The sequence below is a fragment of the Dromaius novaehollandiae genome, chromosome W (genome assembly GCF_036370855.1).
Source record: "Dromaius novaehollandiae isolate bDroNov1 chromosome W, bDroNov1.hap1, whole genome shotgun sequence".
Classification (NCBI taxonomy): domain Eukaryota; kingdom Metazoa; phylum Chordata; class Aves; order Casuariiformes; family Dromaiidae; genus Dromaius; species Dromaius novaehollandiae.
This window is the reverse complement of record NC_088130.1, coordinates 17,784,749-17,810,347: the sequence shown is the minus strand read 5'-3', so window position 1 is coordinate 17,810,347 and position 25,599 is coordinate 17,784,749. Positions and strand designations below refer to the sequence as shown.

At 43.5% G+C, this 25,599-nt stretch overlaps 2 protein-coding genes across 4 annotated transcripts in view; both read left to right on the top strand.

Moving 5' to 3' along the window:
• The first annotated feature begins 952 nt into the window (after positions 1-952).
• LOC135324137 (zinc finger protein 367-like) lies at positions 953-9,083 on the top strand. Its single transcript, XM_064499716.1, has 5 exons — positions 953-1,760; positions 2,902-3,052; positions 5,344-5,463; positions 5,874-6,012; positions 6,436-9,083. The coding sequence occupies exons 1-5, from the start codon at positions 1,386-1,388 to the stop codon at positions 6,674-6,676; spliced, it is 1,026 nt and encodes a 341-aa protein (XP_064355786.1). The 5' UTR covers positions 953-1,385; the 3' UTR covers positions 6,677-9,083.
• Positions 9,084-10,184: 1,101 nt separating this feature from the next.
• Positions 10,185-25,599, top strand: part of LOC112978782 (nucleotide sugar transporter SLC35D2) — a 50,863-nt gene continuing 35,448 nt past the window's right edge. For 2 of the 3 annotated variants that reach the window (XM_064500662.1, XM_064500661.1), the window contains exons 1-8: positions 10,186-10,521; positions 13,674-13,707; positions 15,318-15,404; positions 18,313-18,380; positions 20,532-20,603; positions 22,569-22,637; positions 23,660-23,762; positions 25,272-25,364. In XM_064500662.1, the coding sequence (XP_064356732.1) occupies positions 10,391-10,521; positions 13,674-13,707; positions 15,318-15,404; positions 18,313-18,380; positions 20,532-20,603; positions 22,569-22,637; positions 23,660-23,762; positions 25,272-25,364 (657 nt within the window). In that variant the 5' untranslated portion in view covers positions 10,186-10,390. Of the gene's footprint in view, positions 10,522-13,673; positions 13,708-15,317; positions 15,405-18,312; positions 18,381-20,531; positions 20,604-22,568; positions 22,638-23,659; positions 23,763-25,271; positions 25,365-25,599 lie in introns of all 3 variants that reach the window. The other variant, XM_064500664.1, reaches the window with a different exon arrangement.

Here is a 25,599-nt window from a genome sequence, read left to right as displayed (position 1 = left end):
GTAACATGTCGGTGTAGGTCAGGCTGTCTAGCGGGAAGCCTGTAAGGCAGTCCCGCCCGGACCGCGCACGGCCAACCACCGCGAAACAGCACCGCTCCCTGCACTGACAGCGTAGGACCCGCCAACTTGGACGCGGCTGGTGCAAATTACTTTAACGGAGCGGGGGGGGAAGGAGCAGCCGAGCCGCTGATGCAGCGCCGCGGCCTAACGCCGAGCCGGGCATTTCCCCCCGCGCCGCAGCCGCCCCCAGCGCCAGCTCCGCTCGGGGGGAGGCGGCACCCGCCGGCTCCCGCGCCGCAGCACCGCCTCACAGGGCGCGGCCGCGCGCTCGCGCCTCGCAACGGCCGCCGCGCGCCGCAACGGCCGCGCCGCTACCCCCCCCCCACCGCCGCGTGCGGCCCGCAGCCGCCCCCCGTCGCTGAGGACTGAGCCGCGGCAAGGGAAGGCCGCCCTCCGTGAAGGGCACAGACCCCGGCCCCACCCTGCCGCCGGCAGCGGGGCCCCACCGCCCAAAGCGCCTCTCCCCCCCACCCCCGCCACCAGCAGCGCCTCTTCTCGCCCCCTCCCGCCGCCGCAGCCGCCCCTTTAAACCCCGCACGTGACGCGCCGCGCCGCGCCCCGCCGCGAGCCGGGCGCGCCAGCGCCCGCGGCCGCCGCGATTGGCCCGGGAGGCGAAACAACAACAGCGCGCGCCAAGCTCGAGCGGGCGGGCCGGCTCCACCCCCTTCGCCGCGGCGGGCCAATCAGCGGCCAGGCAGCCCCCGCGGAGGGGAAGCGGGCGGGAGGCGGGAGAGGCGCCCACCCGCAGCCCGCGAGCCCAGTCAGTTTCGAATTCTGCCAATCGTGCGGGCGCCTGGCCAATAGGGCGGTAGGAGGGAGGGCGGGCTCCGCCCCCGCGGGCGTGGCCTTCCCGTCCTCCCCGCGCGGTTGGCTAGCGGGAACTGCCGCTCGGTGACGCCAGCGCCGGGTTCGGTGATTGGTGACGCCCAGGCGCGAAATGTAACGCGGGAAAAGCTGGGGCTCGGCCTGGGCTGTGGGCGCGGAGGGGTCGCGGCGGCGGCTCCTCCTCGGGCGTCGCCGGGACCAGGGGCGCGAGCGGGAGCCGGCGCCGCTTCGGAAAGGTGCGGGGAGGCTGCGGCGGCTTCGCCCCGGGCGTCGCTATGGCCGGTGGCCGCCGCTGACTCTGCGGATCGGCTCGGTGGTGGCCGGGGAGGGCGGGAGGCGCCGGGACCCCGCGCGGAGCCGCCGTCTCCGGCGATGAGCGGCTGAAGCGGCCCCGGTGGCACCCCCGCGCCTCGCCTCGCCGAGACGCGGAGAGCGGGGCTGAGCCGCTGCGGAGCTTTCCCCCCACCCCTTCCCGTGCCGGTGCCCGCGAGGGGGCGGCGATGGCGGAGCGGCCGCCGCCGGGCCCCCCGGTGATCTTCTGCCAGGACTCGCCGAAGCGCGTCCTGGTCTCCGTTATCAAAACCACCCCGATCAAGCCGTCCTCCGCCGGCGGCGGCGAGGAGCCGGCGCCCGTCCCGCCCGTCCCCACCAGCCCGGGCTTCAGCGACTTCATGGTGTACCCCTGGCGCTGGGGCGAGAACGCGCACAACGTCACCCTCAGCCCCGGCGGCCCCGCCGCCACCCTCGCCGCCTCCCCCGCCCCGCCGCCCCGGGGCGGCGCGGCCGGAGCCTCCGCCGGGGAGGACGAGGAGGCGGCCAGCCCGGACAGTAGTAGCAGCAGCAGCGGCGGCGGCGGCGGCAGCGGCCACCTGAAGGTGAGCGCGGCGGGGGCGCGGAGCGGGGGGGGGGGCCGCGGAGTTAAAGGGGGACTCGCCGCGCCCGCCCCTCCCCCTTCCCTCCCTGCCCTCCGCGCCTGGCTCCTCCCGGAGATTTAAAGTGAAGTCACTTCCGGGTGCGGCGCGCGCGCTGCGCTGGCGTCACGCGCGGGGGCCGGGCCCTGCCCGCGGGGCGGGGCGGGGCGCGCCTGGGCGGGGGCGGGGTCCTGCCGCGTGCCTGCGGCGGGGGGGGGAACGGAACGACTCCTAACGGCCTGCGCGCGGCGGGGGGCCGTAACCCGCCAACGGCCGCGCTGGGGCGGGGGGAGGGGGTCCCCCCTCGGCGGGCAGTGGCGCCCCTAGGCAAGGGCGAGAGCGACCGTTGGTGGTGCCGCCCGGGCTGTGTGGCTCGGCCCGGTTCGTGCTGGTTTTTCCGTCCGTGACCTCCCGGAGGCGGCTGCCTCAGTGCCTGCGGGCTGTACCGCTGCTTCTAGAAGCTACTGTAGCGGCTGCGGGAGGCACGCCAGGCGGAGCGGGACAGCTGCGGGCTGCCTCCGCGGGCACGTGTCGGGGGGAGAAGACTAAAAAACCTGCTGCTGCCATCTGGTGACTCCTCTGAGTCATAAGCTGTATTCTTAAGGGAGTTCAGGCTTCGGTTGCGCAGCTCTGCTGTATCACCCGTCTTTGGGCAGATCTACATGACGGCTGTACAAAAATATTTTTGGGAGAATGCTATATGTGTTATTCCTGCGCCGAGGTCTTCCGTGGAAAAAGCCTGTGCTCTCCCGTGTATTATTTTAGCAAGTCCTCCAATTATGTTGAGTTTATGCAAGAGTACCCGTATTGCTGTATATTTTCAAAAACTGCATTTAGGTTGTACCACTCTGAATTTTGCTTTTTGCTGTCTGTGGTAGACTAGTTCAGAAATACGTAATTGCTTGGGTCTCTAATCAGTTTGGTTTAAAAACTAAACTGGGAAAATTTTTACACCATTCTTCTGTTGAATCGGTAACTTATGTGTAAGTTCCTGCAGGGAAAGTTGTTCCTGCCTATAAAGGGTTGGATGGCTTGGGCGGGGGGGAGGCTAAATTGCTTACATGGAAAAGCATGGTACTTCAGTTTCTTAATTACTTTAACGCAGGATGGGATAAGACGTGGCCGACCAAGAGCAGACACAGTTCGTGACCTGATAAATGAAGGAGAGCATTCCTCTAGCAGAATACGTTGTAATATCTGCAACAGGGTGTTTCCACGAGAGAAATCGCTGCAGGCACACAAACGAACCCATACTGGTAAGTGAAGAGACTAAAAGGAAGATGTGACTAGCTGATATAAACAATTTACAAAGAGCCAAGGACACGGGGGGGAACCCTTAACCAGTTAATTTTTTAACATAACAGTTAAATTAATTGTACTCTCCTCCTAAGGCATGATAGTGTAATCGGGGAAAAATAAGTCTTTGTGTAACTTCTTTTGTCAACTGGGTAACTGTAGTAGCAATTTGGCAAATAGTGTAAATATTTTATCTGCTATTGTCAGAGATTTGCTTAGCAGGAGGAAAATTTTTCCAAAGCTTGGTGTTCTGCGCTTGACAATATTTTTCATTCTGACTGCCTGTTCTATGTAAGCGAGAGCCAGTTTCCTTTATGTTTGTGTAGTTTTCACATAGTAACTGAAGAGTATCTGTTAGAGGAGAACATATCTTAAAAAGAAACTGGCAATTTGGACAATGTAATACCTTAATTGTGTAGCTTAAATGTTGAGAAAAGACTTAAAATGCTTAAAATCACTGTTCTGTTGTCTTCCCTTACTATCTCCTTATTTAGAATTTATTTCCTGGGCTGGAAGTAGTCACTTTAATTTACCAAACTGTAAATATAAAGCATCTCTAGAAGGCAAATCACGGTTCAGTTAAAATGCAGTATCAGCTCACTCAATGCCCAGTTGAACTTGGACTGAATGGGAGATGTTTTTTACATTAAGTACAGGTTTTTTTCTTTACATTCTAACAAGACTCTGTGTTTTTGCAATAAAGTCTGATCTATCATAGACTTTTAAAAAGAACAACATAAAGCTCTTGGTTCTTGTCTTTTTTTTCTGACTAAAATAAGACAAGACTGTGTATGCTAATAATAAAGGCTAGTTTCTTCATGCTTTCTCATCAAAAGATGTCTTTATTTCGCTTGCTTGAGTTATGTGTCGAACTGGGAATTAAACGTGGACTACTTAACTGAGAATTCACCCTCGTGTTTCTCTGCTGACTTAGTAAGGCCGCATCACCTTCTAGTTGTCTTTCCTGAAGAGTGGTGGCATGGGACACTTTTGCAAGCATGCACCCAGTCATACTTTCTTGAGAGACAGGGAGGAGATACCTGCTATCTCTGTTCTTCCCATTCCTGTTGTTACAGTTTCCATATGAAAGTCCTCCTTCATGGTTGGCCTAAGAGAGCTTTCTTGACTGAAGTCTAGAAAAAGTTTGTCCCTCTGTTTATCCATTTCAGTTTTTTTAAAAAGTCCAATAATATTCTCTAAGATAATGCTTCTGCAATGTTATACATCCCTGTATTGTTGACCTCAATTATTGCCCTAGTTCAGCTTCCATTAATGATAAAACATACTTGGTTATAACTTGAATTACATTACTTGTTTGTAATTTTGTTCTGTCTATAACCTGCTCTACTGTAGGAAGCTATGTATACAATATACTGTGTGTGTTTCATTCCACACAAGTTTAATAACTGTATTATTTGTAGCTATACCAATGCTTTAGGAAAGATTTATGTCAAAAAACTTCTTAAACAAAAAGACCCCCCCCCCCCCCCAAAAAAAACCTAACTATCATGAAAGACTGAGGACTTAGACTCTGAAGAGCAAGATGCAATGCTCAGAGGGAAAAACATCACCAAATTCATCTCTTCTCTCAAATTGCCATTCCTTATACCAAAAGTGCTGAGATGCTGCCATGACTGTAGTTCTGCAGCCTTACAGGAAACCAGTACACTATTAAGTTTTCTTCCTTAGTAGTTTTCAAAGGTAGAGAACAGTGGTATGACTTGCCACTGCATCGCCTACTCAAATTGAACAGAAGTAAGGATGGCTCTATGATAGAGCACTACACCAACTGCAAATGCAATGTGCAATGGTTCTTTTTCTGCCTTACCCAAATTTCTACTGCACTCAAAAAAACCCCCAAACAAACAAAAAAACCCACCCAACTTGACAGTGGCATAGAAGGAAGTCCATTCTTTTCACAGAGGAAAAAAAGTGAGGCCTGCCATTTTCTGCATGGTCCTCAGCCCCTCCTTTTTATGCCTTTTAGGGTTATCTTCCACTTCAATCCATGTGAAGCTGACTTTCAGTGTGACTGGAAAAATCCAGTAGCATTTAATATGTACTTTGACATAAATATCTGTTTGGGGTAACAGTAGGTCTCTGGTGTCTGGTATACAAAGGCTTTTTGAGTAGGCACGAGTGTCTGAGGGAGTAAAAGGAGAGCCTGATTGTGTAAGTCTCAAGCCAAGGACCACTATGGGATACTATGATGACTCTTCTTTCACAAATCTGTTCTGTCATTGTTTTGAAGGTGAAAGGCCTTATTTGTGTGACTACCCAGATTGCGGGAAAGCCTTTGTTCAGAGTGGGCAGCTCAAAACTCACCAGCGTCTTCACACAGGGGAAAAGCCTTTCGTCTGCTCAGAGAATGGTGAGCCACCGGAGGGTAACTTGTGCGTTCAGAACTAGGGTCAATCTAGTACTGGGAATGTATGCATGCTCATGTGGCAGCACTCAGCTTTGGACCTTAACTTTGGAGGAACATCTAAGGAAGGGAGGAGCCACGCAAAATCTGTGCATAATCATGCAGACTTATATGTAAGAATTGCATATATTATACAAGCAGGTTGTCAGCAATTGCATCAGTTGATATGGATGTAAAAAATGCTTGGGCGTGGTGTGGGCATGCAAGTTGAGCTTGCTGTTCTCAGTAGAATGCAGGTTTTTGTGGAGTGTGGAAGGTTAGATTCAGCAGCATCTTCATCCCGCAGATGTTAGGCTTTTGTGTTGGTTGACTGCTTTCCTTAACATGCTGTCCATTGGTATTTTCTGTTTTTTAAGGCTGTTTAAGCAGATTCACACATGCAAACCGTCATTGCCCCAAGCATCCCTATGCCCGGCTGAAGAGGGAAGAACTCACAGACAGACTCGGTAAAAAACAGACAGCTGATAACAAAGCTGTGGCTGAGTGGCTAGCAAAGTAAGTTCTCCTTACGCTGTGATCTCTCTCTAAAGTCCTAACAGTGGCCTGAGAAAGTCACTCTGTGGCTTATTCTTAGGGGCAAAAAACCCTAACAATCCAAAACTGGCTATTCCTTAGCATGATTCAGCCCCGTCTTGCCTTTTCTTTGAGAAGTGTTGACTGCTGGTTAAGACAAAGTTCCTCGTGGGGCCTTTTCTCATCTGTTTTTGCTTCTTCACTTCTGTTTGTTTGAAGAGAACCTGCTAAAAATGCTGAGCAAAGGAGGCCTCTGACAGCTTAAATACCACCATAGAAGGGTTGAAAGATAAAACCAAATGCATTCATTAGTCTCAGTACTAGGGAGGTTTTTGTCAGCTTTGAATGGTAGTTGGTGCGTGAGTTCTACATAATTTAAAAGCATTCTCTGCCTTTGATTTTTAGATACTGGGAGACTAGAGAACAGCGTGCTCCTGCTTTGAAGAGTAAAGCAATCCAGAAAACGGATCAGGAACAGCAGGACCCAATGGAATATCTCCAGTCTGATGAAGAGGATGATGAAGACAAAAACGGCGCTCATTCAGCTGCTCACCGCCGCCGCCTTCAGGAACAGCGTGAACGCATGCATGGCGCATTGGCTCTCATTGAGCTTGCAAACCTAGCTGTGGCACCACTGCGACAGTAGTATAGGAACAGGGTCTGCCTATACAAAATGTACTTCCTGGTGGTACTTAACCAGTTAGATCCTGGGCATAAGCTAAGCACCTTATTTGCTTATCATAGGCTGCTATTCTGTAGAATTTATGAAGAATGTTGTTGCCTCATAACATGGGGTGAGAGAATTGCACTTTTTGTAAGGTAAAAGATAGATGTAAAGTTTTTAAGTATTTTGTAAATATGGGACTGCATAATGCAGGGTGGACAAATTACATGTTGTGAGAAGCTAGATTTTGCAAGGTTAACTCATTTATTTGAAGCAGTTTTCACAGGAAGCACTTTCTGAACCCAGTGTTTGTGGTTAGCAGAATGGTACGTGTGGCCAAAGAAGGCTGACAAAAGGAAAAGTATTTATCTGACTATTTAAGCAAAATTATATTAAGTGGCAGGTGTGAAAATACTGTAAGCAGCAATGGAACCATGTTTTCTAACGTCAGTATATTTTTACCTAGTATCACTAAGGCAGAAGGCAAAGCTTAGATATCTCAACTCGTAGAGGGGAAGAAACTGCTTCATGCAGGAAACTAAGATAGTTCAGGATCTTCACTGTGACTGCTCAAGGTATGAGACTTGACTTTGCTATTTTATGTTTTTTGATTTGATCTCAGCAGAATCTTTTGGTTTGAGTAGCACTTGTTATTCCTAACATATGATGTTAGGAACCTTTGCACATTGTTGGGTTTATCTGAAAATGATTAGTCTTGCAAAGTCTAGACAAAGGTAAACAATTGGTAATATTTTTTGAGATATTTTTGGACCCTGTAATGATTTGGCACTTGTTTTTGTTAATAAAGGGGGTATTTACAGGGTGGTATTGATTTGTAGTAAACTATTTTAGATCTCTTATTAGCAAACACTAAGTTTTAAAGTATTGCTTTTATATGATTATTAGCAAATAGAAGCCTCCATACTTCCTGTGCATAAAGCCACCTTATTGCTTTACTTCAGGATAACATGCTGATTTTGTGTTCACTAACTGTAGCACAGCTATCAATTAAACACTGCAGTTCACTATACAACTAGAAAATAGGCTTCCAAAGGTAGTTGCAGGTGTGCTAACTATGTGATTTCATATATTTCCCAAGTAAAGGACGTTGCAGAACACTGCCTAGTACTCTCAGATGCAGATAGAAAATGTTTAGCAGGACATCTTGTCACCTCATGAATACTATCTACTTTCAAATACCATTGTCTCACATTATTTTTTTTTCTGTATTTTGCTTGGAAGGCAACCAGAGATTCCTAATAGGCTAACAAAATTTTGTTTTCAAATTGGATGTGCTCTTTTTTTTTTTTTCCCCAGTGGAGCTACTGCTTTAGGGGTGTTAGTAATTCATATTTACTGACCTGCTTGCTCTTAATTCCTCCCTCTCATTGAAGGTCAGGAAATTCAGATGAGAAGGGAAGCCACTTTCCCTCTTGCTTTATCAAGAGGAAAAAATTGTTCAATTACTTGATATAGACTGACTAGATGCATACAGCTGTTTAAGAAATATAGTGTAATTTTACAGCAGAAACTGCAACTATTGGATTATGTTCTCTGATAATTGATACCTGCTGTGGTAGAAAATTGTATTAACCTCGTTTGTTTAAAATCATTTATTGATGCACTTAACTAGAGAATAATCAGATTTTTTTAAAAAAAAATCACCTTCATTGAATGTAATTAGTTTTTGCACCAATGATACGGTTTAATTTCTGTTTTCAGTTCCTAAACTTTGTCGACTTCAGGCTTATTTGTTTCTCTTTCGAGTCTTTTGGGCTTAAGGAAACAAAACACTTTGTAATCCTTCTGGGCTTCTTAGCCTATGTAAAACTGCCTGGCAATTGATGGGTGTCAGTTCAGAACTTTTAGAACCAATTAAGTCTTTTTGACCATTCAGTTGGTTGCATACAAATAGTCTGATCCTAATATAAGTCCTGAGTGTTAATCTTTTGTACTTGTGAATCTTGAAAATTGCTTCTGAGTACTATTTCACAGGGCACGAGATTGTGTAATCACCAGCCAGTTGCAGGTTGAAGTCGTAATTTATTTCAATAAATTGATCTTCCTAATCAGCTGTAATGCTTTGGACAACTTGCAGAATATTTGTCCAGCGTGACAGGTATACTGAATTCTACCTAGCTGTAGACAAAATCCAGACAGCTCAAGCATTTTTGTCTAAGTGACATGTAGGATGTAAAATACCAAGTAAAAAAACTGAGGTGTGGAAGACTGCTTTTTGTTTTATTAAAAAGTGATTGCATACAAGATACCTTGAAGTGTTCTATGCTTCATAAGATTAAGTTGTAGTTTGGCATGACTTAACAACAGAAGAGTAAATATGCTGTCATTTTAATAGGTGCTTTGAATAAAAGGCTGGTTTAATTTTCAAGTTTAGCATGTGTGTGGTATTTGGTAATTCTTAATACTTCTGCTCTTCCTTACTTCTATAATCTTATCAGTGTGACACATAACAGAACATAAAGGTATTCATTTTTCCTGTTTGCTGAAATTTCACACATTTATAAGTTAACCTTTTTAAAGTGTGTTCAGAGGCCAATTCTTTCGAGTTCTTTGACAAAATTTTGAAAATTAATTTGAAATAAAGAACAGGTCTGATGTGATGCAGCAACCAGAAGCTGGTAAGCAGGCAGGGGTTAGAACTTCTTGAAACCGCTTTAACCTAGAGATGGACAGCAGTACTTCAGCTGTCTTTTTTTTCTTTTTCTACCTCTTTTTCTACCTTTCTACCTCTTTTCTGCTTTTCAAGAATGCAAGTGTGTATAGATGCTGGATTTCCCACGTACTTATAGTTGAGAGCTTTTTTTCTGGTGAGAGTGGGGTGAGAGTAGACACAAGTGTAGTACTACTTTGACAGCTAACTCATCTTCCCCATCAGACCATGTATTACGCACTTTGAAACTACAGAATCAGCAGCATTTTGTCATGCTAGATTTTTATCATGCACAACCTTCCCAAAAGAACTGAGCCAGCGTCTGTGAGGAAATGCTTGGCAGCAGGGATTAAATCTTGATAGTTCTCACTGTGGCTTTTGCGATATTTTATACCTTCATGAATTGGAAAAAAATCTGTTTAAAAAGCAAACCATTGAGTTTGGGATTGCTAGCACTCTCGTTTCCTGTTTTCCTCTGGAATAAACCCATGCATAAAACTCAGGTTTTCTGTAACAGCCCACCGCCCCTGGGGGGGAAGAAGGTGAAGCCGTGTGTGTGTGTGTGTGTGTGTGTGTGTGTGTGTGTGTGTGTGTGTACATATGTATCTATACACGTACAGGCACTTGTTCCCCGAGCGGCCCCGCGGTGCAGCCCTGCGCACCGGCGGCGGGGGAGGAGGCTGCGCCCTGCAAATAGCGAATTAAAAGTTGGGAGACGAGGGAGAAAGGGGCGCGCTAGCCCCCAGGCTTGGCTTGGCGCGGCCACCCGGCCGCCTGTGAGGGAGCGTTTTAAACCCGCTTTTACCGCCACCGCCGCCTCCCCGGAGCGCCGCCCCGCGCCGCCAGGGGGAGCCCTGGGGCCGCGCGGGCGGGCGGGCGCCTTCCTGCCGCCCGGGCCGGGCCGGGCCGGGCCGAGCGGGACCGGGTCGGGGAGGAGGGGCCGGGCCGGGGCGGCTGTACTTGCGCTGCCCGCGGCGGGGCCCTGCCCGCCGCCGCCGCCGCCCGTGGTCCCGCGGCCGGTGGCCATGATCGCCGGGCAGGCCGCGGGGGAGCCGGCGGCCGCGGCGGCGCTGCCCAGGGTGCTCTCGGCGCTCTTCTACGGGACGTGCTCCTTCCTCATCGTGCTCGTCAACAAGGCCCTGCTCAGCGCCTACAGGTGAGCAGCGCCCCGGGGGGCGGGCTGGGCCCCCCCGCCGCCGCCGCCGCCGCCGCCGCCGCCGCCGCCGCCGCCCGGGGCACCAGGGCCGCTGAGCAGCCGGCCGGGAAGCGGCGTGTGCCGGGAAGCGTCGGCGTTTGCGCAGGGCGCTGCGGGGCGGCGGTTAACCGAGCTCCGTAAAACGGGTCGTTTCAAGAAGTTTCTGGAGACTGGGGTCAGTCTGCTCAGTTTAAGCTCTGATTTATGTCTAATAGGCAGCGCGCCTGAAAAGCAGGCTGGTAGCAGCGCCCTCCGCCACCGTATTTTTGAAATATGTAATCTTTTTCCCTTAAGATCTCTTGTTATTTTGAATGTCGAGACCGGTGTTTTGCTGACCGAACGCTTTAGCGGAGCGGGGGCTCCGCGAGCAATTCCTGACGAAATAACGTGCCTCAAGTGCCAGGAGAGAGCGTCTTGTCGGGGGGGAGCTCGCCTGCCCTCGGCGCCCCGACGTGCGGCCCAAGTCCTTGGCTGCCGAGCTCCCCGCGGTCCCCGTGAGGTAAATCCAGGCCGCGCTGGAGGTCCTGGTCCGAGGCAGAAGCTCAGTAACATAGACCCCAGGTGTACCGATTTATTTAGAAAGCAAGGTCAAATGTGGAAGTAAGTAGGTCTCACTTAAGTAAAATAATCTGATACAAAGTCAGTGAATTTGCCTGGACGTGGCCCCAGGCAGCCTGCTGCAGCTGACCCTGCTTTGAGCAGAGGGGCTGGACCGGGCAACCTCCGGAGGTGCCTCCCGACCTCGGCAGTGCCGTGCGGTTAGTGTATTTATTAGTGTAGTGATCTTGTCACCGGCCATAACACGGGAAGATCATCGAAGCTGTTACCTTCCTCCTTATACATGGAAAGGAAGGATTCGCTCCATGATTCAGAGCCTGCAGATCTCATGGGCAAAACCTCTGCTCAGTCAGATGCAAAAGTAGTGCTTTCCTAATAGGTACATGTTTGTTAAAAGCTAGTTAATGTTTATGTACTGATAGACTGGGTGGACAGTCACTTGCATAATAGGAATTTTTTCAATCATGAGTCACAACTATGTGCAAAAATCCAAGCAGTACATTCAAATTTTAAGCATGCTGCTGCACTCTAAAATAATTAGCCTGGGCTCAGTTGCAGTATGTGGCTTCCAATTCCACAGGGTCAGTCAGTGACAGCTTCAGGCTCACTCTGTGCTCCCCTGAAGAGCAGAGACCAGCATTTAGCTTGGCAGTTTCTAACTGTATTGGCTCGTGCTGCTGATGCTGACAATCTTGGTATCTTCTTGCAAGAACCTTTCTGTTCAAGGTAGCTGAAAAGTGAAATCGAGAAAACCTCTCCAATCATAAAAGCGCTACAGGTGCTACGTCATTGACTTGATGTGGAGTCCCTTGTGGAATCATAGCCCTGCAGCTGCGATCTCAGCATTTTTAAAGCTATGTTCTTGAGTTAAGGCTTCCTATGTTTTGCTGCATTTTAGTTCATTATGAGTTCCTAGTACTTAACAAAAGGAGGGGAAAAACAAAAAGGCAAACAAAAGCAAACTTTGCTGCTCTTTTCTAATATTCAGTGCTATTTGAACAAGTAAGTACTCTTTGTCAGCTGTCTCCTAAATATGATATATAAGGCAAGTTTTGTTTTTGTTTTATAATGGTTTTCATCTTATGATCCGCAAATCTCTGTAAGTCCCTGGCATACGTCTACCATGTCTGTGAAAGACAGTCAAGGAAAGCAAGACCATCAGTAAGCCTAAACTTTGTCTAAAGAGCCTACAACACTGTTGGGAAGTTTTAGGGATCTGCAAATCAAAAAAGTGTGGAAACAACTGTCTGGTATAGGTGAATAAAAACTCCATATGTTGCATAAGTACAAGCTAAAACACAGGTTAGGTGTAACATGATTATAAATGGAAGCTCTGCTTTTTCTGCTCTTCTTTTTTCTAATACCTCTATTTCCTGAAATCTTTTTTCTGCTGGCTTTTCCTAACCCCTTATCTATGTTATGGCTCCAGTGTCCTTATGACCTTCCTGCCGTGGTTTGGAGTGTTTCTTTCTTTTGCTAATACTACGTTCCCATTCCAGTGTCACTCGCTTCAGAAGTACAGTTCTCAGCACACCAAGCAGCCTTTTAGCAGTTCTTGGTGACCTCTGCAATACAGAGCCACAGCCTCAAGGAGTTTGTGGTAATGGAAAATTACAGTTTGTCAAGAAGGCAGGAACTTCTTAAGGCATTCCTTTTTACAGGCACAGGAGAATAAAAGATATTTTTATTTCAGATTCCCTGCATGTAAGTTCATGTGTGACCATCCACGAGAACGCGGTTCAGCAAAACACTACCTGATTTCTGGAAGGTAGCAACTGTCATGTTCAGGGAGCTCCTCGACATCTAAAGCTTTTGGTCAGAGAGGTTCTAAACTCGACTGGTTATCCATACTAAATAATTTCTTTGCTTGTATCTCAGTATGCACACAGAGAATTAGCACTTACTGCCACAGCTTTATTGTTGTTTTAACTTGATGCGGATTTAGGAAAAAAAGCCATCCTGGAGGCTCTCAGGTTCTTCCAGTGTCCTGCTAAAGCTTTTACTTTCTTAACATTCGAGCATCCATGCTTACAGCTGAAGCTAACTGAAAGGGTGAGGTAGGTGTTTGGCCTTTTTAGGAGCGAGTAAGTGTTTCTACAGCATTTGCATAGGTACTTTCCTTTTATGAAAACATACTGTTAACCTGGTCCAGCTGTGAAGACAAGCTTCCAAGTGAAGACAAGTGCAAGAGATTTAACTGATTGTGCAGTTTTAGGATATTTTATGTATGTGAGGCCTCTCAAAAATTATGCTTTTTTACAGTTCTCCAAGTATGAAACCTTTGCTTATAAATATACCAGAAACAGTTGACTCTCTTAAAATTGGTCAACAGTGTATATGCTGTATTATTTTAATGTGGCTTGTATCTTGCTGCAACAGTAAAATACTAGGACTCTAGTAAGTGTTGCAGTTCCTCAGCTTTTCTGAAATTCTGGCCAGTCATCCATATGTCCAGTTGCTCACTTTGGTGCTTCGGTGCTAATTTTGAGCTTGTCTTTTTTTTTTTTTTTTTTTTTTTTTTTCCTCTGTATTAAATGTCTGTTTATATTTTTCAGCTTCCCATCACCAATATTTCTTGGAATTGGACAGGTATGTTCCCAAATAAAGCATACTAAGTTTGTTGATTGTGTTGTAAATTAAATTCATTTAGCATAGAGATATATTTTAGAAGGATAAATCCCTGTTATAATACACTGCTACTCTTCTGAATTAGTCACGCTATAAGGAAGAGTGATTTGTTTTAGTGAGGTGGAGGAAACTTCAGTTCAAGTCAAAACTATTGCCTAGGAAAAGTCACGTAAAGGACTGGTAATGCCATTAATCTTCATTTGTAGGATTCAATAATTGAGAAATCTGGCCTTCAAAACTGTCAAGCTTCCCAGGAAGTGCACAGGTCTTGGGAGAATTCTTGAGCGTTTGTGAAATATATGAAGAGGCAGCGCCTCTGTATGTAGACAGACTGCCTATGTATTTCCTCATAAATCTTCTTCATTCCATTCCATTGCAGTTTTTTGTTAGGACTGGCACGCAGTTTTGGTTCTGTGTCGCCTTATTTGCCTGTAAGCAATTTACAGTGCTGCAACAGAAGTAAGATTTTTGTTGGTAGACGTCATTGTAAAACCAAGGTTCAAACACTTGTGCATATGGCCCATAAAAAAAAGAATGGGTCACTCTGCAAAGGGATGCCTAGGAAAGCTGGAGCCTTGAAGTAAATATCGTTCAGACAAATACATGTAAAAGAAAAGATTTATTTTCTGTCAAGGTTACATGGTAATGAGTAGGGAGGAAGAGGAGAAAACAGGTTGCTGCAGTTCTGGTATCTGCTGTATGGTGTTGAAGGCAATAAAATTCCTTATCTTTGCTGTGAAAGGTGGAGAGAAAGAGGGTTTGGTATATCAGGGTGTACTTTAGGATGACTCAGGGAGCCACACGTCCTTGGGAAGCTCATGTTTGAGTGGAAGGCAGAGTGGAAACTGTGGTAATACTTCATACCGAGGGCAATGATACAGCCTTGTTTCTTTACAGAACCTAAGACTCAATGGCATTTCCATGCTTTTTCACTGACCCATTCCCAGATTTCCCTAAACACTTCGAAAAGAGCATATGAGATGATTTAATCTCTAGATATAGTCTCTAGAGCACTGTTCTACCCCCTCCTTGCAGATTTACAGTTATTGTATTTTTATATAAGGAAAACGTAACTATTTTTTCCTCTTCGTGGCCAACATTAAACTCTGGTGGCATGTATTTGCTCAGATACTCTCCTTCATTCTGATTGTATGTCTGTTTTTTGCCCACTTGCCAACAGACTGATCCATGAGTGGCCCCCTCTCACATTACCGAAAAAGCCACAAGAGTGATTCCACAGACATGACATAACACTCTGTGTGAAAATAGCAAGATTATTCTGGGGTTGAGTCCTGTTTCATTTTCTCAGCTGCTTAATGAGCCTGTGTTGTTTCACAAGGTGCCACTTATTTTCTCAAGCCAGTAAAACATATCATATTTATATTGCACTTTTAAATAAATAACAGGCAAAATTGGTAAGACAAAAAGATTATCCCAGTTTATTCATTGCAGGCTGTGTCATTCTTTGAAACGTGTAATATCCAGTATTTGTCGGAAACATAATGATTTTGTCTTTGAAGCAATGCATTAGGATTTTGCTCTTACATGAGTTCTTTTTTCTTTTTGTTTAGATGGCAGCCACCATACTTATCTTGTATGTGTCAAAATTAAATAAGATTATTCATTTCCCTGATTTTGACAAAAGTATACCTGTAAAGGTAAGGATTACTTAGGTCTTCATGTTAATAAGAAAATGTTAGCTCTTATGACGGTGTTCTTTCTGCAGGCCTTTAAATTTTTTTCTAATGGAGACAGGATATAAAAGAAAAACAGAATATAATTTGTTTATCAAGTGTGATTGTCTATATCTTTGTTTCATTTCCATATTGGATTGAATCATTTTAATTTCACTGTAATATTCTTGCCATCTGCCTGTAGAGAAATCTAGTATCACTTGGTTATGTAGTACATGGAAAAAGATGCTTTAGAGACTATTTTCACGTAGCAGGATGAACTTTTTCAGATGGCGGAAGTATTTTTCAGCATTTGTACAGCTCCCTGTGGGGCTGATGTGAGATCTGTGTTTAAGAGAGAATTTTGGTCAAATGCGTAGGATGAAGAGAGAAGTGCTGCTTGGAAATGTGAATGGGCCTTGTGAAAAACCAATAGAAAAAGAATAAATCAGTGACTAAAATCCTAAGGCTCCATGTTTCGGCTCCATAGAAGGGGCTAAAATAATGCCTACTGAAAACACTGCAGGTAGGGGCTAGCTGCATTTTATAGAGAGAAAGGTATTCTATGTGGATATTACTGTCTGCAAGGACATCCAAACCAAAATCAGGATTCTAGTATGTTAGTTGCTTTACATTGCATATAGGCAGAAACAACCCTTGTTGCTAAGCATGTACGGTCTAACTGGGCAGGACTGAGAGAGTATGAGAGAGGATTTTTTAGTATCTCAGACTGGAGACAGGTCTGAATTGACTGCTGCCCTGTTCCTGCATGTAAGTAGATCTTTGCATCCCTGTGCGATGTTACTGAAGGTTTGCTGTGGTGCATAAGCCTGCATTTGTCTGTCTTGTTGCAGGATATTGGCCAGTGTTTTGCTCCAGGATATGGAGGGAGTTAGCTCCCAGCTCTGCTGCAGAGCTCAGGTTTCCCAGCATTTCAGGCCAGAATCTTCACTGCAGAATCTTTTTTTACTATCAGTGTGAGTTTTACTATGAGCAGGTCACAGCCTAGGTGCCTGATTCGGTGAATGCTGTATATTTTTAATGCATGTTGAAGTTCCTGGGATCTCTGCTTGTAGTAGTCTTGTAATTGTCAATAATAAGCATGGGCAAATCTTTTTTTTTTTTTTCCTCCCTTCCCCTTAATATGAATGAGGAAGTTGTCCCAGTTGGTAGTTTTGAATTCCACACTTAAAACAAACAAACAAAAAAACCCACCACTTGTCCAAGCCCTGAGAGATTTCCCCCGCACATCCTACCTAATCCTGTTACACTTCCTACTGGAGACTTTACCCTAACCTGTATACAAAGACATTAAAAAATGTGGTACCCATTTTGTTTTTCCTAATAATATCTATCCTTTGAAAGAATTTACAGGTTATGCTGGGAGCAATCAGCCCTGCAGCATTCAGCAATTGCGTATGGCTTGCAGTGCAGGATCTGGCTAGTCAGAGTAAATCAGCTTTGCTTTTTGATTTCTTTACTTTGTAAAGTACCCTTTCACCGTAATAAATAACTACAACGTCCTGCGTTCACTGGCATTATCATCCCTTTTGACTCCCAGACTGCTTTACGGCCTCAGTGGTTTCAACTAGAGTTTTAAAGCAGCAAAGTGCTTATTTTGGTGAAAAAGTTTCGGAGTTCTTGACCCTTTCAGAGTAAATATTTCACCGATCTCTGAGGTTGTGCTAGATGAAGGGAAGGTGATTGCAATTTTGCCTTTACAGCAGACGAATTTTAGAGGAAAGAGAATGTAATATCAGCTCTGTTTTCATCCTGTATATGAATACTATTTTAGTCTGCAGAAGAGGCAGTGTATTACTATGTTGTTGCAAGCTCATGCTTCTAGGCTGCATATTTGTTGCTGTTCCTTTTCCCTTCTCTCCTCTTTGCTGTTTAAAAAAAAAAAAAAAGGCATATTTTTTTTTCAGGTAGGTAGAAAGCAGCCCACTTCTCATAGTGCTTTTCCAGCACGCAAAGCTTTGAAACAGCACGGCCTCTAACAAGCACAGTGTCTCTTGAGGACGTCCAGGCACCGCAGCCGCAGCTATCGCACACGTTGGGGTATAGGGTGTGTTTTGTCTTTCTGCCAGCTCCACTGGCTGATATCGAAGGGGAATATATGCACGCACCACCTTTGTCCCTGTTACTTACCTTGGCTGATTTTAATCTTCTGTAGCTTTTGTGTAGTGCAAGATGATGTACTTACTTGGAACTGTAGCTGACTCTTGCGGGGGATCCCTGTCATCTTAGGTGTTTTCTTAACGCTGTGAAGTTCTGTTATCGTTTCTCTGTATTGTGCTAGGGCCCATATATTCCTGTGAAAGTCAGTGTCATGCTAGAAGCTGGGAATGATAAAGCTTTATCTAGCCCTAAGTATTTATCTGCCCTTTTGACTATCTTGGATAGCGTAATTCATTAGCTAGATTTAAAATGATATCTCTTCCAGGCATACTAATATATGTGGAGTACCCAGAGAAGCATAGCATACTTGCATCTTACTCATTCTTTTACTCTCCCTGTTCTCTTGCTTGTTTTATTACTGTTACTAATATTACTTTTAACCCTAAATCCAAACATTAGAAAGGGTATTAATCTGAGGGTTATAGTAATTAAAATAAAATCTATATAATTTAATCTAAATAGACTCTAAGTCTCATTAGAGGTGAATTGCTGTTGTTGCACTGGAATCAGTGAAGATAGGGTCATAAATGGCCCATGAACAAGGGCTGCAGATCAGTTTTCACCATAGTTTGTTTTTTTCTTTTAACACCTCCCCTTCTTCCTGCTAAAAGTACATCTGATATTACAGATGTCAAATTCTATCAAATAAAGTTTCTCAGCAGTGCTTCAAAACATAGATCTAATCTGAGTTGTGCTTTTAATTTTATCACAGTTGTTTCCTCTGCCTCTGATTTATGTTGGAAACCACATAAGTGGATTATCAAGTACCGGCAGACTCAGGTACAGTAAATAGAAGTTATAAGTAGACTCTTTGGCTTTCACCCTTTTTTGGGGAGGGGGAGTACAAAGTGAAAACTAAAAAGAAGCATCGCATAAGGACTTAGACACATATTCATTTCAGTGAATGATGTATGTCTAAACCCCTGGTATTACTATGAAACTCTTACCTAGACATTTGATCTGTTTACAAGTTATATGCTTCTGTTGAGGGGGCTGAGCATGGCCTGTACTGAGAGAAAATCAAAATTGTGCAGCGAAGGAAGTGCTTTCCATTTTTTCCAGCTTCTTTTGCCCTCTTATCCAAGTGCCCTGCTTTTCCTGGGTGAGCTAACCAGAGGGATGAAAGCTGTAAGAAAGACCTTTTTCTTTTTTTTTTCTTTTTTTTTCTTTTTTTTTTCCTTTTTTTCTTTTTTTTTCTTTTTTTCCCCCTTTTTTCTTTTTTTTTCTTTTTTTTTTCTTTTTTTTTTTCCCTTTGGAAGGAAGTAGAATATGTAAAATATTCATGCTGTGATATTAGCACAAGTTATTGAGGACAGTCCGAGTGATGGAAGAAGTCCTGTGCAGTGGCGTGGTGGCGGCAGCGTAGCTCTACCAGGGGCAAAGAGACTGCTGATGGGCTGGTGGGCTCCTCCCTGTAAGCCGCTCTCACACTGTAACTGCGCTGTAAATATATGCATTTCATAGAGACCCTGCTATAATTGATTGAATGACCAAATTTTCCATGGAGGAGGAATGCAGAAGCATGATGGCTGTAGCAGTATTGGAGGTTACAGCAATACCGTTGGGGCAATTTCTTTTATGTTATTACAGGCTCCTGAGGATTTGATAGTAAACTAAATCAAAATTGCAAATTTTGTAGGTTTTCGATACTTCATAACTTTGAGAGGCTGGAAGAGAAAATTCATTGCTTTTTATCTAACAAATGGATTTTCTCTGACTAGCAATGTGAGGCACCTAGTTCAGCACATCTTTGTCTTACACGTTCACAAATCACCGCACCGAAGTGACTTTTTAAGCAGATAAAAGGAGTTCAGCAGTATTGTTCCAAGTAGCGCTTTAGCCAATGTGAATATGGAGATATTTTCAATCCTGTAAAAGTGTAATTTATGGGCTCTTCTTAATTTATGCATTCTTCTTCCCCCTCTTCCCTAACTGTAACTTTAAAATAAAAAAATAGATTATTTTAAATATAAATGCTGAATCTCCTCCTATAATATAATTGTTAGATTTACTATTCATAACTGATTTTTGTAACAAAAAATAAGAATGGCTGCAGTGTTTCTATCATTAACATTTTGTTATGTTATATGATGATTGTTTACATTATGGAATTTTCCCCCTTGTTTGAAGTGTCTAGAAGGTGTAGATGAACTCTGCGTAATTTCAAAATGTCAATTTGTTGTAATATAATTAAACTCAATGTTATGATTTGTATCATATATTAATGCAGTTACTAATAGTTATCTTGTAATGGAGGATTAATTTTTCCAGCTGGCCATGCTGTCAGATTTCCAAAGTATCAGATGCAAGTGTTTTCTCAAATTGATCCAAAAGGTTTCCAACTGCATCACTTTGAGCAGACCAACAATATGTTGTTCAAATGTAGCCATTTGTTTGATAGTTGCAGTTGGCCCCTCCTTTCATGTATGCTCTTTATTTTCTTCTTGTGGATTTATTTTACATTTTTCTAAAGTACAACTTGTTTGCTAAGTATATTTGCTTTGTATTTTATTTCTGGTATATGTTTTCAGAGACGGGTTTATTGCTTGTCCTTTAAGTTTACAATAAAGATCTTTGTTACTTTGCATAGGATTTCTGCAGAAAGAATTATTTCACTGGGGCGTTGATAGGCAGAAAATAGCCTTTGTATTCCCTTTTTCTGATATAAAGGGAATTCTTAGGAGGTAGTCGGTTATGGTTGTTTTAAAAACTGGCAAATCTCATTATTTTCAATGATTTGTTTATCTAATCTGCCTCTAGTGTCAGACTGACATTTTTATGTATGCTAAGAGGCTGAGAATTTGTTTTGGTTGCTTATTGCTGGACTAATCTTTTCATCCTCTGCTTAGTAAAATTAGATAAGAATTAGAACATACAAGTGCCATTAATCTGACCCTGTGCTTGGATTTTTTTTTTTTTTTTTTTTGACAGTTTGCCGATGTTTACAGTGCTCAGGAAGTTTACCATTCCACTTACATTACTGCTGGAAATCATCATACTTGGGTGATTTTTTTTTCCATTTTAAGATACCTTTATTTTAGGTCATATCAAATTGTGTGCTTGTGGCATCTCATCAGGTTATTTGATGACTGACTTTTACTGTCAGATAGAGAGAAGCAAAGAAAGTGGTTTTATATAGCTTTTTGTTTGAAGGTACAAATGCATGTACTTTAGTGAATATAGGAAAAAAATTGTGCTTGCTCTCATTTACACAGATCAGTCTCTTGACTGTTGCACAGTAATAAGGTAAGCAGAATGTGACTCAGTCTTCTTTTAGGCATTGTCATTTGCTGTTTTAAATCTTGGAGGCCCCTGTGCTGCAAACTGCTTCAAGCAGCCAGATCCTTATGTCTCAAACCAATGATGATAGTATGGCAGTCTGCTTATACAGAGCAGCTTTCTGGGTCAAGGTCTTAACACGGGCCAATTTAATGAAGCAAAATGGTATCTAACAGTGTGCTTAGGTTCCTTCAGAAAAATCTTTAATTATAAATACATCAGTTTATATTTTACGAGAAATAAAATTTTAAAATATTGCCACTTGGGATCATTAGTTTCAGTTGTACTATGGCTTGGAAGAACAGATATATGAATATACAATAGTTTCTGTTACCAGCATAGTTCTATCCAGATGGCTTGTGCTTGGATAAAAATAGGTCACAAGGGGAAAAACAGCTTGCTGAAGCTGAACCCAAGCAAGATGAGGGCAATGGTCAGAGGAAAAGCTTTCTGAAAAGTGCCCATTAGATTGCCATCTCCTTTCGCTTGAAGCAGCAAATGGTCAATTTGATTCTTATTCCAGGATGTTCCTGGATTCTTTGCTGAGTATAAGTTCTCATAGGGAAAGCAGAAGTTGCCGTCTCCATCTGTTGGCCTGAGGACACCCTAGCAAGGGAGGAAAACATCTCTCAGCAAAGCTGTCTTCAGTTCTCAGCTGGGCTGCAGCAATGTGGTGTATGAGTGCAGACAACTTCCTAACCTAAGAGAGGTTTAAGAGCAGGATACCATGCTCGTGCAGAATGCCGCAGTGTATTTTCTCAGGGCTGGAAACAAGAGGACACTGGAGAGTCTCTACCAGCTTACCTCAGGATTTCAAAAGCAGTCATGGTTTGAGTTGTTACCTTCAAGGTTCATTAGGATCAAGCCTAGTATGTCTGAGGACTGCCCATAGCTTTGTTGTTGAGACAGTGGTCCACAGCTGTCCTCCTTTGATACACAGGATTTCTCTGAGAGCAGTACACACTCATTTTTGATGGATTTTTTTTTCTCTCAGGCCAGCCCAGAGCTATTGAATAAACTTGTTAAAGAACCAGGAGAATGCCTGTATGAACCATTGCAGTATGGTATAAAAATGCTAATGACATTTCTAAATAAAGTAGTGCAGGTATAAGAAGCAATACAAAGATATGCTTTGCCCTACTTTGTAGCAGGGCTAATGTAGACATACTGAAGAGCATCATAAATGTCAATGCTTTCCACTCCAAGCGCAGGGTTTCAATTTGACTTCAAAATAAGTGTATGTTTTAGAAATACCCCAGATGCTGTGCTATATAGCATCTTCCCCAGGAAAGGATGAGATGACAAACCACCCAAGAGATGTGTAGTGGTTTTCCTTTATTGAATTACTGGAAGACACTGAAATATGTCTGTTATGAGTACTAATATAGGGTAGGTGACAATTTGTTCCAGCACTCACATTTTAAACCTTTAATCTTTATTCTGAGAATTATCTCATAGCAGCATGTTTGTGGCGCTTTATCAGTCTCTGTTCTCAGGGCCAAAGTCTGACACTGTGAAAGAGACAGAGCTTCCCGTAGTCAATAATGTCGCTTCTGTAAGGCTATCAAGGCTGTGTCCTTCCATTAAATGTTCTGTGATTACTGATTGCATTGAAACTTTTCAAGCAGACCACCATTTAATCTCCTTTTTTAATAACAAAAATATGAACTGTCCAATTTTCGTCTACAGGAAACGATATCCACTAAGTATTATAGTCAGCGTATTTGCTATCATTCTCGGGGCCTTCATAGCAGCTGGGTAAGGCTTTCATTTGTTTCTACGAAGTATGATGGCAGGAGGGTTTTCTTCCTTGCTAAGGGCCAAGTGGCCCTAAACTGAGTTCGGTTACTCTGGGTGAAGCTGATTTGGAAAACCTGTTTACGCACATCACTGGGAGATACAGGTACACGAAGAGGAAAAAAATCAAACCCCAGCTGGAAATATTTGGGGGCTGCTTCCCCCACCCCCACCCCGATATTCCATGTTTGCAGAGATATAAATGAAGCAAGTCAAAACGGTGTGAGAACTACTGCTTTCCTTTCATAGTATCAGTATATTTTAATCTTAGAAAAAAATATTCTTGTTCTGGGTAGAAAGAGTGATCTTTTAGTTGTCAGATACTGTTTCGAGTTAGGCAATGTCTGCTTCATTATCACCTTGAAAAAGTTCAAATATGAGATAAGTTCACAAAATACTTATCTGTTAGTCTCTTCTGTTTTTTCTATTTGAGAATTCATTTGCTTAAATGGAAATGTAATGTTGTTTTTACATTTTTTGGCTTTGCTATGTGCAAAGGTAAATAATTTCCATGTGATGTGACTTGGATAGAGCCACTTCCTATTAAATAAATTACCCTATGTCCATGAGGTAACTAGTCAAAACAGAAAAGATGACAATATGTCTGGTCTGACTATGAAAAACAAGTAGTCAGATTTTTATTTCCTACTTCTTGTGTTAAAAGAAATAGATAAATACATTCAGTAATAACTGGACAAGTTGTCAGGATTGAGACAGATGAAAACTTTCACCAAATGAGAATCAGACTTTTCTTGTCACCATACTGAGTTCTGGGAAGTCTCTGATGACTTGTTTGTTATTTTGATGTGAAAGGAGAAATGTGAAGTGTCTTGATATACAAAGATGACTTCAGGCAAAGTCTGTAACTTGCTGGAGTTCTCAGGATTTGCTTTTCCTCATCTGTGATACTTCTGTAGGTAAACAAGGTAGTGAAATGTACTGTATACTGTTTGTTTATTTACAGTATATTTTTTATTTTCAAGGTCTGATCTAGCTTTTAATCTGGAGGGCTACACCTTTGTATTGCTAAATGATATCTTCACAGCAGCAAATGGAGTTTACACAAAGCAGAAAATTGACCCAAAGGTAACTGTGGAGTGATTGGGTTGAATTTAGCGTTATGAAAATATGGTAACAATGGTTACCTATTTTATGACTTTATGAATGTACTGCTATGACCTAATGAATAGTTTAATTTGCTTTCATATTTCACTTGATATATACATCATTAATATGGAACAGTCTGGGGAAAATGTCTTATGAGTATCTTGGGCTAGGCTTAGCGAACAATGTATTTTATTTTCTCCTGAGTCTTTCAGGCAGAGGTTATAGTGGCTTTAAATTGTTGCTTTTGTTAAAAATACATATATATATAGTGTGTGTATGTGTGTATATATATAGTGTGTATATATACACACACATACATACACACACATTATATATATATACATAGATATATATACTATCCCCAAAACAAAAGCACATTATTTACCTCTAAGCATGATATATATCTGAGAAGTGCAACTTTTTGACCAGAAATACACTTTAAGTGAGGTTTATGCAAAATAAACTTAAGATGAGGAATTGTGACCTCTCAAGTTTGAGTTAACAAGTATTAATACCATCGCAGCCACAACAACTGATACCTTTATTGACTGTCTAAAAGCAAATCTACACCATACACTGATATGCCAAAGAAATAGATGGTACCTTGATCCATTATAATTTAAATAAATGTTGAACAGGCTGCTTTTCAAATACAATGCCAAGAAAACATAGCAAGCTGTAGCAAAGAGCAGTCTCGGACCGAGGTTTTGTCACTGACTTTAGAGAGTCAGTCTGTACGGTGAAAATATATATCTTTTAATAATCTCAGAAATCACACTGAATCCAGACTCTGTATTTTGCTTTATGAGCAATACTTAATGGCCCCATAGGTTTCTGGAAAATAGAGGTTTTCATTTTAAAGGAAAAGCTGAGCCCCAGGGATTTGCTAAGTTGCATGGCTGAATCTGGAGGAAGGGAAGGCTGCTTTTGCACTCCCCTAATCCTCTTCTGCCTTTGCATCAAGCAAGTTAACCAACAGGGCGTAGAGAGTCCTTCAAGCTGCTTGAAGTGGCATCGGTTCCCGGTGACTCCAGATGCTCCGTTTAGGAGCCAGGCTTTATTCCTTTTCCCACTCCAGTGGCTCTAGGGAGCGCCCCCCTGCTCTACGCTTTTGGGGTGGAGATGAGGTATTTAGAACAGGTAATCCCTTGGCCGGGCTCTGCTGCGGTCTAATGCAGAGCAGTTCTGGACCTGTGCCTTGGGAAGTTTCTGACTCGCTGCTGCTGTATAGAAATTTGTGAAAGCAGAGCAGAGCAGTAATAATGTGCTGAGCATGCAGACAGAGTGACTGAAAAGGAAGCACGGTTCAGTGTTAAACACTGAACCCAATTGTCGCGAGCTTGTCTCTTAAATCGCAGTGCATTATGTTTTGCGGGCTCACTGACAAGAATGTCAGAAGGATTGCCAGAGCCGTGTTTGGTTTGTTGCTCTCAGATGGCTCATATTTCCAAACACTCTTTCGTGTCTTTTTTTTTTTTTTTTATACAGGAGTTGGGAAAATATGGCGTCCTTTTCTATAATGCTTGTTTTATGGTGGTTCCAACAGTTATTATTAGTTTTTCTACTGGAGACTTTCAACAGGTAAGGAGCAATATTTCATATCTCAGATTGATAGTGGTATTTTGTTGAGTTGTTTTGGGTTTTTGTTGTTGTTGTTGTCTGTGTTTTTTTTTTGTTTTTTTTTTTTTTTTTTTTTTTTTTTTTTTTTTAAGAGGTAATCCTACCTCCATCTTAGGGGCTACTATCTGTAATTATGTGACTTGGACTTTCCCTCCAAAGGAAGGAACCTGTAACTCTTTTCTCCAAGGAGAAGCTG

Coding starts and splice junctions, on each gene's coding strand:
- LOC135324137 (XM_064499716.1), top strand. CDS start 1,386: ATGGCGGAGCGGCCGCCGCCGGGCCCCCCGGTGATCTTCTGCCAGGAC. Junction 5,464..5,873: donor TTTCGTCTGCTCAGAGAATG/GTGAGCCACCGG, acceptor CTGTTTTTTAAG/GCTGTTTAAGCAGATTCACA. Junction 6,013..6,435: donor GTGGCTGAGTGGCTAGCAAA/GTAAGTTCTCCT, acceptor TTTGATTTTTAG/ATACTGGGAGACTAGAGAAC.